The 16,117-nt window shown below is 47.2% G+C and overlaps 1 protein-coding gene across 1 annotated transcript in view; it reads right to left on the bottom strand.

Annotated features, from left to right (window-relative positions):
• Window positions 1-52: 52 nt before the first annotated feature.
• tll1 (tolloid-like 1) overlaps window positions 53-16,117 on the bottom strand; it is a 24,488-nt gene continuing 8,423 nt past the window's right edge. The window contains exons 10-17 of the mRNA XM_060047704.1: window positions 15,928-16,088; window positions 15,235-15,415; window positions 10,372-10,497; window positions 8,075-8,202; window positions 3,721-3,934; window positions 2,957-3,207; window positions 1,847-2,374; window positions 53-1,622 (exon numbers count right to left, since the gene is read on the bottom strand). Of these exons, the coding sequence (XP_059903687.1) occupies window positions 2,243-2,374; window positions 2,957-3,207; window positions 3,721-3,934; window positions 8,075-8,202; window positions 10,372-10,497; window positions 15,235-15,415; window positions 15,928-16,088 (1,193 nt within the window). The 3' untranslated portion in view covers window positions 53-1,622; window positions 1,847-2,242. The remainder of the gene's footprint in view (window positions 1,623-1,846; window positions 2,375-2,956; window positions 3,208-3,720; window positions 3,935-8,074; window positions 8,203-10,371; window positions 10,498-15,234; window positions 15,416-15,927; window positions 16,089-16,117) is intronic.

The following is a 16,117-nucleotide window of genomic DNA, read 5'->3' as shown; positions in this document are numbered from 1 at the left end:
ACATTCACAAAAAAATGCACTCTCATGATACAAAATAACTCTGAGAAATATGCAAATTTCACATAGTCTTAGTTTTTATGTACTCTTTGACCTGTGTGTATTTTAATTGACTGATTCAGAGGTCATTTCAACACAGTGGAGTGATGAGACTACAGTAGACTACAGTGGGACATGGGTCACCTGGAGCTTGGCACATACAGAAATGAGTCAATCCAATTAGAAACAAACAACGTTCATACACACTCTGACACTCACGTTTCCCCGTTAGCCCCAGCGACTCACACTTACACAAGATGCATACATGCTGTATAAATGTTGCAGTTAATACCGAAAGCTGGATGCACCGGGACTAATGTACAGCACTCACACTTGTAGAACAGTGAACAGGGAAATGCTGCTCTACCAGCATAATAGAGGAAAAATAATACATCTTATGCAGGTATCTTCCTGGTATTTACCATTGCTGTGTCTGCGATTTAGCTTGTAATAAGTGTGTGTGTGTGTGTGTGTGTGTGTGTGTGTGTGTGTGTGTGTGTGTGTGTGTGTGTGTGTGTGTGTGTGTGTGTGTGTGTGTGTGTGTGTGTGTGTGTGTGTGTGTGTGTGAAGAGCCAAACAGTTGTATCACACACACAAACATCACAGGCAGTCGAGCTCCCACAATATTTCATTGAACTATAAACTCATTCAAGTTCTTCACAAACTCGACGCCCCGCAGAAACGTCCCATCAGTCCGCTGGCGGTCGAGGTCTGTGCGAGGGCGGGACGTTTGGTGCTAAGGCATTATCGTGGACCAGTGTGTTGATTTAGGCGCTCTATTTACACGCTCTCACATCATTTAATCACTTTCATCGTGGTTCAATCCATACAAAAACACATCTTATTCATGTATATATTTTAGCACCATTGGATAATCTGCTCTCCCCTTTCGATCGTTGTTGTTTTCTTCTTCCAAAAGACATAATAAGGATAAGGATGAAACTGTCCTTCAAGTCATCAGTTGAAACATATTTGGACCGTATATTCTCGTTTCAGGGTAAACATGGGTGTTTTGTTTTAGAGTAGGTCATACCTTCTGTTACAACATTTTAACACAAGGGATACAGCTTATAATTTCATATGTTACATTAGCAAATAAAAAAACATGGTGCAAACTTAAAACAACAGGAACATACAATATACAGTAATGCAAGGCTCAGTATTAACATCTAAGGTCATTTTATTTCTCTGACATTTTTTTGTTAAATTCATCCATTCATAGATGGTTGTCTGTATACAGTTTAGGCAATGGGCAGAACAGGAATACGCCTTTTGTTGTGCTTTTTCTTATATTTTTTACACACATACACAACCATTACAGGATTGAGAATAAGACATACAATAAAACTAGTTGCAGCCACTGTGAGCTGTACAGTTCAGGCCAGTTCCCCAGGCCTTAAAGGCAATGAACATGTCTCTCTATAAGTCACTCTGTATGTATGGTCACAGTAAGTTGTGTAGACCACAGTCTTCAACACTTATGTGTCTTCAGGGTTTGCCATAGTGGGTCCACAGTTAGGCCTCCATGTTAGATCCTTGTTAACCCAATATCCACAGCCTCAGCCAATCAGCAGCTGACACTGCACCTGTTCATCAAAGCAAGAGGTGCATAACAATCACTGTTGAGTGTGTTGATGTGTGTCTGTGTGTGTGTCTGTTTGCATGTGTGTTTCTGTGTGTGTGTGTGTGTGTGTGTGTGTGTGTGTATGTGTGTGTGTGTGTGTGTGTGTGTGTGTGTGTGTGTGTGTGTGTGTGTGTGTGTGTGTGTGTGTGTGTGTGTGTGCATGGGTGCCCATATGCGTGTGTGCACCTTAATTTCCCACGTGCACGGGTTTGATTAAATATTTCCGGTTCCCCTTTGGACTCCTCTGTGATGAGGCGCTAATCAGTGAGTGGTGGACATTTGTCATGCTGGTGTGTTCAGTCCCATCGTATATTGAGTTCATCAGCCATCACTTATCCCCTCCCCTCTCCAGGTGACCACTGGTGCCACTGAAAGAGAGCTTGGTGTACACAACACATAAGTCCTCCATCCTGTGGAGTGTGGCAGGCGTCCACACGTCTTGTCATAACGAGGGATATCTGATTGGCCCGACTGTGCTTTGTTTTCGAGGTTGCCATGGCAAAGGTCATTTCAAGGTTACGGCGTTGGCGGCGGCCCCGGGGTCAGAGGTCAAGAGGTCAAGGGGGGAGGCTGACTCTGAGGTCACTTCCTGTCGTGAAGTTCCTGGAACTTGGTGCTCGTGTAGCGGATGTGGAAGCCCTTTTTGCTGATGGTGTCGTCGCTATGGAAACGGATCAGCACAACGTCCCCTGGTGTGTAGATCTCCTCTCGGGGCTGTGGGAGACCGAGAGTAACAAGGATTATTGTCCCTGCCGAGAAACGTTTCTACTGGGGTAGGTGCGGGTTGGATGGTGACTGTAGGGGCTATGGTATTCAACTCCAATCCGAAAGGAACTGGTTTTGATCCCCAACGCGGGCAGCCTACCTGTAGGCATCCATGAGGTTAAGGAGGCCTCACTTCATCCTGCTTTGTAATGGCGTTCATCTGAACAATCACTTCGGATAAAAGCTTCTGCTAAATGACTAAATAGTGAAAGATACAAGTTAACAATCCTCCGGGGGGGAGATAATGGGTGGGATAGTGTAGAGGCTGGGGAGTATGGTTCCTAGTAGAAAAAGTAAATGGGTTGACCAATCTACCTTAACCCCTACCCGCTCTTTAATGACACAGCTAAAAAAAATCACAAAAGCTTCTGCTTAACAACTAGACCGTAAATGATAGCCTACAAGTATCAGTAAACACATAGTAAATAGTAGTCTAACATTCTAATGGTTTAACCCAATAGTAACAAACACAGTAACAGCAGGACTAACGCTTTGTGAGTTTGTATCAGAGCGTCGTGACTCCCGCCTCACCCCGGATCCACAGAAGCGTCCGAGGCGGCGCGCGTTGGCGTCGTAGCCGTCGTACAGCTCGATGTAGTCGTAGCCACAGTCTGCCTCCTCCTCCACCTCGAAGGTGATGAAGGTGAGCTCCACGCCGTAGCCCGCCTCCGCCGTCAGCAGCCACTCACAGTCCGTGTGGCCCGGGTAGTTGTTGTCCCCGAACTGGGAGTGGGAGAAGAGGTTCTTCTGGCGGGACTCGGCCTTCAGACGGCCCCCGCATTCTAGAGACGCGCCGAGAGAGAGAGGACCGTTTGGTTAGGGCGGCGCTTGGGTTGGAGTTGGGCCCTGGTTAGTTGAACAGTGTTTGTTATGAACGTGTTGATAGCCTTTCACCTGGTGTCGGTTGGTGTGGTGGTCAGCAGTGTTTGACTCACAGCGGAAAGGTCATGGGTTCACAACCCCGATTTATACTTGTATACCTAACACATTACACTGATTAAGGAACTTGTATTGGAGGCTGCCAGAATAACTAGAGAATAACTAGTAACTTAGATATTTACTTCACCAATCTTTCCCTAAAGGATCAGTGTACTTGGTGTACGTGCTACAGACGACCACTAGAGGGCGATAGCGCTCTTGACAGACTATATTGCTGGATGGATGAACGACAGCAAATCCCTCAGCATTAAAAAGGTAAAAAGTCACACAAAACAATTAAATCCACACACATTTCACATTCATACACAAAGTTTCACAAAGTAATTCATACAACAACGAGAGTCGGAGACGAGTACCGGTGGAATGCAGGGCCTGGAAGCCCTTCCTCTGCACCGAGGCGTCTGAGATGAAGCGCAGGTACATCTTGTTGCCCGTGGAGACCAGCGCCTCGGGGATCTTGCTGCCGCAAAGCCGGCCCAAGATGGCCGCCGTGTCCGTGTCGCCATCAAAGGCCTCCAGGTGGTCGTAGGCGCACTCCTGGTGCTGCTCGATCTCAAACTCGTTGAACGTCTGGAGACAAAGACAGAGAAGAGACAGACAGACAGACAGACAGACAGAGGGACAGACAGACAGACAGACAGACAGACAGACAGACAGACAGACAGACAGACAGACAGACAGACAGACAGACAGACAGACAGACAGACAGACAGACAGACAGACAGACAGACAGACAGACAGACAGACAGACAGACAGACAGACAGACAGACGGGGAGGAAACACACATGGGACAATGAATTCACTCGATGTGTCACCATGGAATAGGTCAGTAGAATAATGGGACAATACAGAATATGAGGAGTGTATGCCGAACAAGGGATTCTCTGAAGGAGGTACGATTAACTTAACCGAAATCTGTGCAGTCTTTGCAAAGGCCGATGTACTCGTCAGGAAATCAAAGGTGTAGACTGATAAGTTATTTTGAACATCTACAATGCATGACTTTAACACACATTGTATGACCTGTGAACTCGCGTTCAAGAACTAGATTTACGGAATTTAGAGGACACTTTTATCCAAAGCGACGATCCAACGGTTAATGCACACATTCACACACCGACCGCGGAGTCAACCAAGCAGGGTGACAGCGAGCTTGTCGGGAGCAATTGGGTTTGGATGTCTTGCTCAGGGACACCTCGACACTCAAACTGGCAACCTTCGGGTTACCAGCCAACGCGCTCTACCTCCTGAGCTAAGCCGACCCCTAGAAAGATCTACTTCCTCTGTGAAATACCGCCCCCTCCTACGTGACCCATAATACATTGCACCAAGCATGAGTCTGTAGGCCTGGACCCGCCCCCTCAGACACCCAGTGCCTCTTTGGGTCTGTGGTTGTCGACGTGTTCCACTTGTTAGGGACGTTGGGCACGTTTGCATATTAGGGTTAACAAGCGAGTGCTCATGCGATAGAAACAACCCCTCGGCTCTGACCATCTGTGGCCTTGTGTCTTTGATTTTGTGCTTTTGTGCGTCTGTGTGTGTGTGTGAGTGTGTGTGTGTGTGTGTGTGTGTCTGTGAGCACGTGCACACGCCCTCGTGAGTGCGTGCATGCATATGAGACATGACACAGATAGTCGCCCCTACACGTCCCCAGTCATGGCTAATGTGAATGGACCGTTTTAGAAGGGCCACAGCTGTTGATGGGCCAGGCCCCGGGGGGGGACGCCCTGTGAAGACTGTTTCCACTGACCTCCGTAGAGCACCTGGAGTTCGGTTAGGAATAGGGTCATGTGTCCGGGATAGGGTCAGAGGGAGGTTCACGCTGGGGATTCAGGGTTAGGTTAACGCTAAAGCCTATGTTGATAGAAGCCCTGGCGCGTTGCGGGATGGTGAGAGAGAGGAGATGAGTTGACACTTTGAGGGCGGATCTCCGTCACGTAGCTAAATCACGAGTTCCACCGGGCGGGGAGACTACATGCCCCTTCTGTTCTAGAGGCGGCAGTAGCTCAGGAGGTAGAGCGGGGTTGACTTGTAACCGGGAGGTTGCTAGTTCGCTGCTCCTAACTTTGTGTCGAGGTGTCCCTGAGCTAGACACATAACTCTGACTGCTCCCAGTGAGCTCGCTGTCGCCTCGCATGTGGTGGACACCGGTGTTGATGTGTGTATAAAAATGGTTGATAGTCGCTTTGGATAAAAGCTAAATGCCCTGAAAAAGTAAAATGTATCCTCAGCGATCTATGTCTCGGTTGTAAAAAATCCCACACTGTCGTTGTACACGGGTATAAGTACAGTCCACGCCAACGCGCAGTATATCTACATCACTCATTCATGCTCATCATCGCCGATGTATTCATTGGGACCGGTCGCAGCCCCCCTCCCTCCCCATCGCCTCGAGGACTATGCTCCACCTGACTACGGAGAAAGAGTTGGCGTCTTCCAGGGCCAAGGGATTCCATCCATAGCCATCACCGCCGGCGTCTAGACTCCAATAAGAGGTATCACATCCCCTGGCAGACTTCATGGATCCATCGTCCGAACGTGGGACGGTGGTTCATTGGGATTTCATACCAAGCGCTGAGGTGGGTGGTAGCAATAGAGCATGTGTGTTTTCTCCGGTTTTTCAGAGCGTGTACGTTGGTTGTGTGGAGCCGAACCGTGTGGGTGGCTGTAAATAGATATTCGTATGACTCAGACGGATGTAGAGGATGTGCTGAGCAGAGCTTTACCTCCTCTAAGGTAGTGCCAGGATATATAATGTCCGGGTCTAATGGACACACACACACACACAAACACACACAGTATCTATGTGTGCAAAAGTGGAGGTTGATGTATATACGAATATGCGGGCAGTTTTCTCAGATCGAGAGGGCCGTAATGACAGTGGGCTTGAGTTCATTCACATCAGATCCTGAACATGGATGAGAAGGTCACTCAGTTATTGCAGAATATCTCCACTTTGTTTGTCTAATATCTTTATACCTTGCTCTCTCCCCTCTCTCTCCCCTCTCTCTACCTCTCTCTCTCTCCCCTCTCTCTCTCTCTCTCCCCTCTCTCTCCCCTCTCTCTCCCCTCTCTCTCCCCTCTCTCTACCTCTCTCTCTCTCCCCTCTCTCTCCCCTCTCTCTCTCTCTCTCTCTCTCTCTCTCTCTCCCCTCTCTCTACCCCTCTCTCTCCCCTCTCTCTCCCCTCTCTCTCCCCTCTCTCTCCCCTCTCTCTACCTCTCTCTCTCCCCTCTCTCTCTCTCTCTCTCTCTACCTCTCTCTCCCCTCTCTCTACCTCTCTCTCTCTCTCTCCCCTCTCTCTCTCTCTCTCTCTCCCCTCTCTCTCCCCTCTCTCTCCCCTCTCTCTCCCCTCTCTCTACCTCTCTCTCCCCTCTCTCTACCTCTCTCTCTTGCGCAGTGCTCTTTAGAAAAGTTCAACAAAATCCGGTCCAGGTATATCTTCACACACACACACACACACACACACACACACACACACACACACACACACACACACACACACACACACACACACACACACACACACACACACACACAAACACACACTGTCATCTGGGTAAGGCGTACACATACGTTTAGACACTGGCATCTGGAACCTATCAGATAAACAGAATCAAAAGCTTCCCTGCCCAATAATGATATCCTCAAATCGGCTTACTGCCTGTCCCTAATACAGCGTTCTCATCGTTCCTTACACTCAACGAGATTATCTTTGAAAGAAATCAAATGTGTGCGTGTGTATGTGTGCGCCTATACATGTGCCTGTGTTATTCTGTGGGAGAAAGGACCTTTAAGGCGTAGCTAATGTATACCTATAGTACACTCAGATGTTATCTTAATCACAAATATTGGAGTAATGTGCAGTTATTGCATTGCACTCTGTGGCTGTTATTATGTGGGTCTTGCAATAAAGAAAGCATTAGAAAGCATTTTCTACTTCATTATTTGGCAGAGAGGAGGACAGGGAGGGGATACAGTTTCTCCAGCCAAACAGAGCAGGAGTTGTGCTTGAAGATAAATATGTGTCAAAAAAAGCATAAAACATTGACAGCCTGATTAACCAGTACATAGGATTCCACCCATGGATGGTATGAGGATTCTATCCCGATGGAGTAATGTTGGATCAGGGTGGAGGAATATTGGATCATGGTAGAGATATGTTGGATAAGGCTGAAGCAATGTTGGAGCAGAGTGAAGGACTATAGGATCAGGGTGGAGGGATGTTGGATCAGCGTGGATATATATTGGATTAAGGTGGAGGTATGTAGGGTTGAGATGGAGGTATGTTGGCTTAGGGTGGAACTAGGATGATCTTATCCCCATGGAGGTATGTCTGATCAGGGTGGAGGTATGTTGGATCAGGGTGAATTTACGTCCGATAACGGCAGAGGAATGTTGCACCAGGTTGGGGAAACTGTAATCGAGGTGGAATTCTTGATCAGGGTGGAGGTATTTTGGATAACACAGGAGGGATGCAGGACCAGGGTGGAGGTATGATGATCCTATCACGATGGAGGTGTGTTGGAGCAGGGTGGAGCTGATATGATCCTATCATTCACGATGGAGGTATGTGAGGATCAGGGCGGAGGAATGATTCATCACGGTGGAGGTACGTGAGGAACAGGGCGGAGGAATGATTCATCACGGTGGAGGTACGTGAGGGACAGGACGGAGGTAGGTGATATCAGGGCGGAGGTCTTGTACTTACGATCTTGACTCTGTGTCCGGGGGTGGCGGTGATGTCCCAGGTACACTCCTTGCGACTTGGGTACTTGTCCGGCCAGTTGGGGCTACTCAAGGTCCCACTGGGGCTGTGGATCTTATGCTCACATTCAGCTGGACACACACACACACACACAAACAAACACACACACATAAACACACCCATAAACACATACCCATAAATAGATTACATTAACCAGACAGACAATTACAAAAAAATTTCAATTGAGGCACTTAACATAATTAAACACAACACCAAATAGGAACGTGGTTTATGTTTCAGGCTGTTCAGACCAACAAACCATTCAAAAAATAAAAAAACGACCATGAACTCCACCATTTCAGTCGTGGTGTTTCAGTGCTATGACATCATGGAAAAGTGAGTTGCATCTGCACAAACAAATGGTAAAAATGGCAGTATTTTATCATACGTTTTGATTGTGTTACATGTGTGACTTGTATGTGTTCATGCATATATATGTGATTCTAGTTGATTATGAACACCAGAGGTGGGGAATTGTGAAATAAGATCTAAATTATGTGGAAGGGTAGGAGAGATGAGAGCCATGAACAGGACAAGTAGATGATTACAAAATTATGTTTTTTATTGAGAGGTTGAATAGACTCCATAGACCACAATGACAAACATAATGGAGACACACACCATATAAAAAGACATGACATAAAAAAAACAATCGTCACACATTGCAGATCAAATATAATCACATGGGTAACAAGTTGGGACACATGTATTGTCTAGAATATTCAAAGATCCTTCAAGTTTGCTATCAGCAAACAACTCCTGTTTCATCTGACTCATTCAACCATGTCAAATCCAGACAAATGCCATTAACCTTTTTTAATAAAAGCGTAACAATTTGTAGATATCTATTTCTTGGTTGTTTTCTTCTATTTGTTCTTTAGGCTGGTTTAGAGGGCTGGTCTTCCAAAATAATATGTTTCATCAAAATAATATGTTCTTAATTTCTTTAGTTTTTACATTCATTTCACTCATGACTACCGGTATTTATGAATGAACAAACACAGGTGTGATTTCAGCCTTCCACGCTAAAAACTAAAAATAAGAACATTTTGTTGACAAAATTTAGTTTTAACAGTACAAAATATAATTTAGCAAGCATGTATAACTTTTGCATCAATAGTGATGAAAAACCTTATTTACAAAAACATTTCATGTGTTCACCACGACACTAACCTAAGCCTACAGACGATATTATATTGAATGACATATATGAGATTCTTGTTGAATGAATTTATTGCCATTTCTGTTTGTTTATGAGATATTTCTTAGTTTCATCCTTCCATCCTTCCCCTTGTTTATGTAATAACACGTATGGGTCAAGGTCGCAAGGTAATATATAATACTATTTGAAAATACATACCATGCTATGATATATAATGCATATGCACGCTCAAACACACTCACACGCAAATACACACACCCACACACACACCAGACGTACACATGAATGTGTTTTACGGAAGGTACATTCTCTCTGACACGGGGAGTTCACCAGGCCATTCTGGTTTACTGCAATCGCACACTGGCACATGCACACGCACACATTGCCTTTAAGAAACCAGATGTTTGGAGCTAGGAGTCCCTTTATGAGGACCACTGGAGAACTTTATAGAAGTACGTTTGCATGTGTGTGTGCGCGCGTGTGTGCCAGTGTGTATGTCTGTGCGTTTGTGCGTGTCTGTGTGTAAAACATGTGTTTCAACTTTTAACTTCAAAGGGAAGAACTCGATTTGATGTCTGACATTGTAAGCTGGATGTCTGTTTTCTGTGTGTGTGTGTGTCTGTGATTGTGTATGTCTGTCTGTGTCTGTGTGAATGTGTGTGTGAGAATGTGTGCGTGCATTTTTTCCTTTCTCCCCCGCTTTCTATATCATGTAATATAGTATATGTCCTATCCTATCTACACACACACACACACACACACACACACACACACACACACACACACACCCGCACACACACACACACACACACACACACACACCCACGCACACACACACACACCCACGCACACACACACACACACACACACAATCCTAGCCACTCCTATATGGAGATGCGCACCCCGTGGTAGGAGTGGGCCGAGTGGGGGCCGTACACGGAGCGGTGCGACTCCTTGTGCACGTGCTGGTGGTGTGAGTGTGCCAGCTCGTGCACGTGCACGCCCAGGTGCTTGTGGCGGTGGGCGTGCGCGTACGGCTGCGGCTGCGGCGGCGGCGGCGGCGGCGCGGGGAACCCACCTTCCTTGCAGTCGTGCTTGTTCTCGTGCAGGACGAAGCCGTGGCGGCACTCGCACACGTAGGAGCCCAGCGTGTTGACGCACTCGTGCTGGCAGCCCCCGTTGTCCTTGCTGCACTCGTCCTTGTCTGTGGAGGGAGCCACGCGTCAATCACAGGACGGGCCAATCGCAGGCGAGGCTGACACGGTTGGGACGGGGGGGGGGGGGGGTGGGACGAAAGGGGGACGGGGAGGGACCATGTCTGGAGTGAACTATGGGTAATCGTTATCACGATAACATGAGTAGTCAGTGTGATAGCGGGCTATGTTGTGAGGAGAAGGAGGGAAGGAGGAGGCCTTTAGGGAATGAGAGGTTTGGGGAGCGTTTGGACTTTGACAACGCAGGGCTGGAGGGTTACGATGGCTTGGGGTTCCCAAGAGCAACCCAAACATAAAGTCCAAATTCAAGCGCCTTCAAACATGTCTCGTGTCCACTTAACGGTTAAGTAAGGACAGGTTGCGGCGTTCTAGGAAGTGAGAGGAGAAAGTAGGAATTATCCTTATGGGAGAAAGTATAAAAGTGGTCATGAAAGAAGAGACTGAAGCACAGGAGTCATTTGGTGTTGAAAGTCATCCAGAAATGTTAGCAAGTGAACTCCAATCTTCAGAACCATGTTAGTGTGCAGTATAAAAAAAGGTCATTTTGTGGATGTCCGTGCATTGCCAAGTGTGGGTGTGTGTCCGTGTGATGTGTGAGGGTGTGTTCTCTGGTGTTTGCGTGTCTGTGCACACTGGGCTTCTGTGGTTTTACGTTCTGCCTAAGCCCTGAGGGCTTATGGTTAGGGTTTCTTCACCGGCGGACCCAGACCCTGACTGTACAGCGCTTCATACGTTGGCTTCCAGTCGCTGGAACTGATCAGAACCACCTTTTTCCATTTCAGATCCTGGGAGATATGTATATCATACTTTAGGATTTTACAGGAGCCAAAACCGCCCTGTGTAATCGCCGTCCAGAGAGGGTATCCCGCCTTTAAGGGCCGAGAAACATGAAGCCTATGGAGACAGATGTATCCATGTTTCCAAAAGAAAGTTGAAAACAACGTAAATTGTTCGCTACTAATGTTTTTTTCTCTCTTACTCTTTTCAACATCCCTCATCCCTGGGAATAACACGAGGACAGAGCCTCAGCCATAAGAGCTTTGGCCCCTGCGTGTCTCCCTGGGAGGCTGGTGGTTGGTTAGAGGCTCTCCCTGTGCAGCGGACCACCAGAGGGGCCGGTCAGGTCGCAGCCTGGTGCTGGGGCCAGGCTGGCTGACCCCTGACCCTGCAACGCCCCCCGGGACCCACAAGGGTGGAGGGAGAGAGAGAGAGAGAGAGAGAGAGAGAGAGAGAGAGAGAGAGAGAGAGAGAGAGAGAGAGAGAGAGAGAGAGAGAGAGAGAGAGAGAGAGAGTAGAGATTATCGTAAGGTAGGAGTCAGATTAAGCCCAATAGCTTCACCTGGCTTCCCCTCAGCACCTTGTGAATCCACCTCCAGCTCTGCTTCTAATGGAGACACTAAATCCACCTCCCTACTTGTCTCCCAGGCTGCCCTGGCATGCATCTGTGCTCACGTGTGTCTGCATGTGTGTATCTGTGTGTGCTTCACTCCGCTTTTCCGAGTAAGAGTGTGTTGATGTCTGATGTGGTATTAGCGTGCTATTCTGGGCTTCTTCTCTCTTGAAACACACACAAACATTCTCTCTCTCTCTCTCTCTCTCTCTCTCTCTCTCTCTCTCTCTCTCTCTCTCTCTCTCTCTCTCTCTCTCTCTCTCTCTCTCTCTCTCTCTCTCTCTCTCTCTCTCTCTCTCTCTCTAGTGTAACTTTTAACCATTTTGATCTTTAACCATACTTTCCTTAACTGGAAGTGAAAGTAAGTCTCTCTCTTTACCTCTCACACACACACACACACACACACACACACACACACACACACACACACACACACACACACACACACACACACACACACACACACACACACACACACACACACACACACACACTGAGGGATTAGTAGCGTGTGTGGAAGACACCTCTACAGCCCTTGGCTGTGAGCCCACCAATGGCTTTCATCTGAAGCACAAACCCGGAAAAAGGTTACAGGCAAATACATACACACACACACACACACACACACACACACACACACACACACACACACACACACACACACACACACACACACACACACACACACACACACACACACACACACACACACACACACCTTCAAACTCACTTCTTCCCTCATATTGTTTTTTTTCCAGTTGGTATAAAAGAGATGCTGCCCAGCAGTCTAGCAGTATATCAAAAAATTTAATTTTTGAAAGTCATGCAAGATAGAAATCACCTGGATCATTTAAGCATCTATAATCTTAAGCAATGATAGAAGCACCTAAAGTACCACACAAACATGAAGGTGTCACTTTGGGTTGATCCATGTCACAATTTCCCTTTGAGTTAATATGTTAAGACAGAAACGTATTACTTAAATAGCAGCGACGTCGAACAAATTCGCCCCTGCCCTAGCCAGTAAGGGAATTTGTTGTCTTGTGGTGTTCCAGGGAATCCTGTTTGGGAGAATGGATGCAGAAATCGCCCTCGGCTTGAACCGGACTCATCCATTCTCCTCAAGATCACATGTTAGACCAGGAGCCAATCAGGGGGGCCGATTGCAAGGTCTCGTTACCTCTGACCTGCTTGGTGTTGGCACGGCCGGGAGCGGGGGTGCGGACGCGCTTTACGTTCTGGCACGACTCAAACACAAACACACGGTCTCGGCACAGAGCCGGCTTGTCTGAGGGAGAGACGGCAGGGCATTGGCATACTGGAGGTAGAGGCTGGGGACGAGGGGAGGGGGGCCGCCCAGCAGAAGAGTCGTGTTCAGGTAAATGTACTCGACATGTGGAAGAATGTCCACAAACAGTAGTTCAAAAATCGGAATTCAAAACTCGCGGTTGATCAATCCTTCCACCCCTTTGGAATATGTAAATTAATATTATATTATTGTATCATTTCTGTTTATGCCCCGTTTACACCATCCCGCTAATGGCCGCTAATGGCCGATGGACCACCGATGTGGAAGTCGGGGTGATTCGGGTGACATCGGGCTAAAAATGTATGATCGGGTCAATTTATCGGGGTAGCATTTACACATACCCGATGTTATAACGATAACATAACGATGTATGCCAGGGAAGACACCCGAAGTGCGTTTGGCGTCATTTGACGTCATTTCGAATGACGCCAAACACGTCAAATGACGCGTTTGGCGTCATTTGGCGTCATTTCGGGAGAAGGCAAAGGGGAGACTGGTTTAGACTGATATTTATTTATATATTTATTTATATTACAATAGCGATTTTATAATAATAGAACGCCGGTTCTAAATGGGCGAAGTACCCTGTAATTATAAAAGTAGGACATCCATCCATCACCCCCTATTTATACCCAAGTGGCAGATTGAGGGTCTTCCTTAACACAATCTGGTCACTCACAATCGTTATTTGTCTAGGGTTCTCGAGGGTCTTTCGTGTGTTGAGGTTGCCGATATAAAGACGATAAAACACGATAAAGCGCGGAAGATTAACGAATATAGCCGATGTGCCCAGGAAAATTCCCGAACGATTTGCGATGTCTTACGTTGTACTCCCGTTCTATTCCCGATTATAGCCGATTAGCCCATAGCAACACCTGGTAACCGATTCTACCCCGATAGACCCAAAATTAACAAACATGTTCGTTCTTTGCCGATGTTGCCCGTTGTTGCCCGATCATTGAGCATTTCTTCCCGTTTCTTCCCGTTGTCTAACGATGTTCCCGGGAAGAGTAACGGTGTTTCCCGATGCAACCACGCTATTTGCCGATGTTATAACGATAGCTGCTGATTTAGCCATCGGGCACCATCGGGGCCCACTATCGGGTAGGTGTAAACAGGGCATTAACATCATGTAAATGTAAATTTGTATTTAGCCAACAAAACCTGTATTTTCCATGACCTGATTAGATTTAACATGAAGGATAAAATGATGTTTTAAATCAAAAGTATTCGATTGTCAATAATACTTTAAGTTTTCTCATAATGTCAACGGAAAAAAAGCCAAGACGTTAGTGTCATATTCCCTCTAGGCTCCGGCTAAAGCGGCCACTCAACGCCGCGGAATGTCGTCCACGCTTCTGACACATCAGGAGCGCTAAGGTCTTCCTTATTTCACTTCCTTCCTTCCAAGCCATTTTCCCCCGCGTCCCGCATGACATGTCAGTTCTCTTGGTCGTCAACAACATGACTCACAGGGACAACCCACTCAGAAAGAACAATGGGGCCAGTGGCTAGGAGTCTAGCGGAGGGGGGGAAGACGTTGTTGACTCGGGAAATTAACTGTTGGAAGGATTAAAAGGTGTCACAGGGCTGTGTTTTCCCAGACATTTCATGCATGCTTGCACGCACAACCACAACCACAACCACAGGCACACACATGGACAAATATACACACACACACCTGTACGTGGAAGGCTTGCGTGCACAAACACACAGACACATGTGCACAGATGTGCGTGTTCGCACGAGCACACATACTCACACACAGTCTGACAGACTCACACGCTAACACCCTAGCACTCACACACACATACAGACATACAGACACAGACACCAACACACATTCACATGCGCATGCACACACACAACCACAAACACACACATACACACACACACTGACACACAGACAGACAGACACGGACACACACACTCACACAAAGACACAACCACACACACACACACACAATCACACACTGACACACAGACAGACAGACACACACACACACACACTTAAATGGGGGCCCCTACCTGAGAAGAAGTGGGCCTTGAAGCCCTTCTTGGAGACGGTGTTGTCGGACTTGAACTCGATCCTCATGTTGTTGTACTGGGAGGTGATGACCTCGGGGACCTCCGTGCCACAGTACTTCCCGTGGAGCTTAGAGTCAGAGGTCAGACCGCTGCGCACCTCCACGTGGTCATACTTACACACCTGGCGGAGCGACACGGGCGTTACCTCACCTCGTGTAACAGTACATGTTCATTACCTCGCCTCCTGGAACAGCACCTGTACAATACCTCACCTTGTGTAACAGTACATGTTCATTACCTCGCCTCCTGGAACAGTACCTGTACAATACCTCACCTTGTGTAACAGTACATGTACAATACCTCACCTCGTGTAACAGAACATGTGCAGACCTCACCTAGTGGGTCAGTACATGGTCATTACCTCACCTAGTGTAACAGTATATGTAAATAACATCACCTCGTATAAAAGACATACATAAACCATAAACCATCCAACCACATCATAACACAAGGAAATATACTAGCTTGACAGGAAATGCAGAATAAAGATCTAAAGAAGTCAGAAGACTGTGAAGTAGTGACTAGTCAAACTCAGAAAGGGTTGAATCGTGCACATAAAAATACACAAACAAACACGTCACACACAAACCAACGAATGAAAAACTGCGCACACGCATTGACACATGTACAGACCTCATTCCCCTCCAGCTCAAAGATCTCAAACTGCATGGAGATGCGGTACTGAGTGGGCGCCACCACTTGCCACACGCAGTTCTTGTTGGGGGGGTATTCTTTAGGCCAGCCTGGAGTACTGATCGTCCCGTTCAGCTTGGACAGAAGACCCCCACAGGCCGCTGGGAGACCAGAAACATGAAGATCATGC

This window comes from Gadus macrocephalus, chromosome 3 (assembly GCF_031168955.1).
Source record: "Gadus macrocephalus chromosome 3, ASM3116895v1".
Classification (NCBI taxonomy): Eukaryota; Metazoa; Chordata; class Actinopteri; order Gadiformes; family Gadidae; genus Gadus; species Gadus macrocephalus.
The sequence above is the reverse complement of the archived record's forward strand: the minus strand, read 5'-3'. Positions and strand labels throughout refer to the sequence as shown.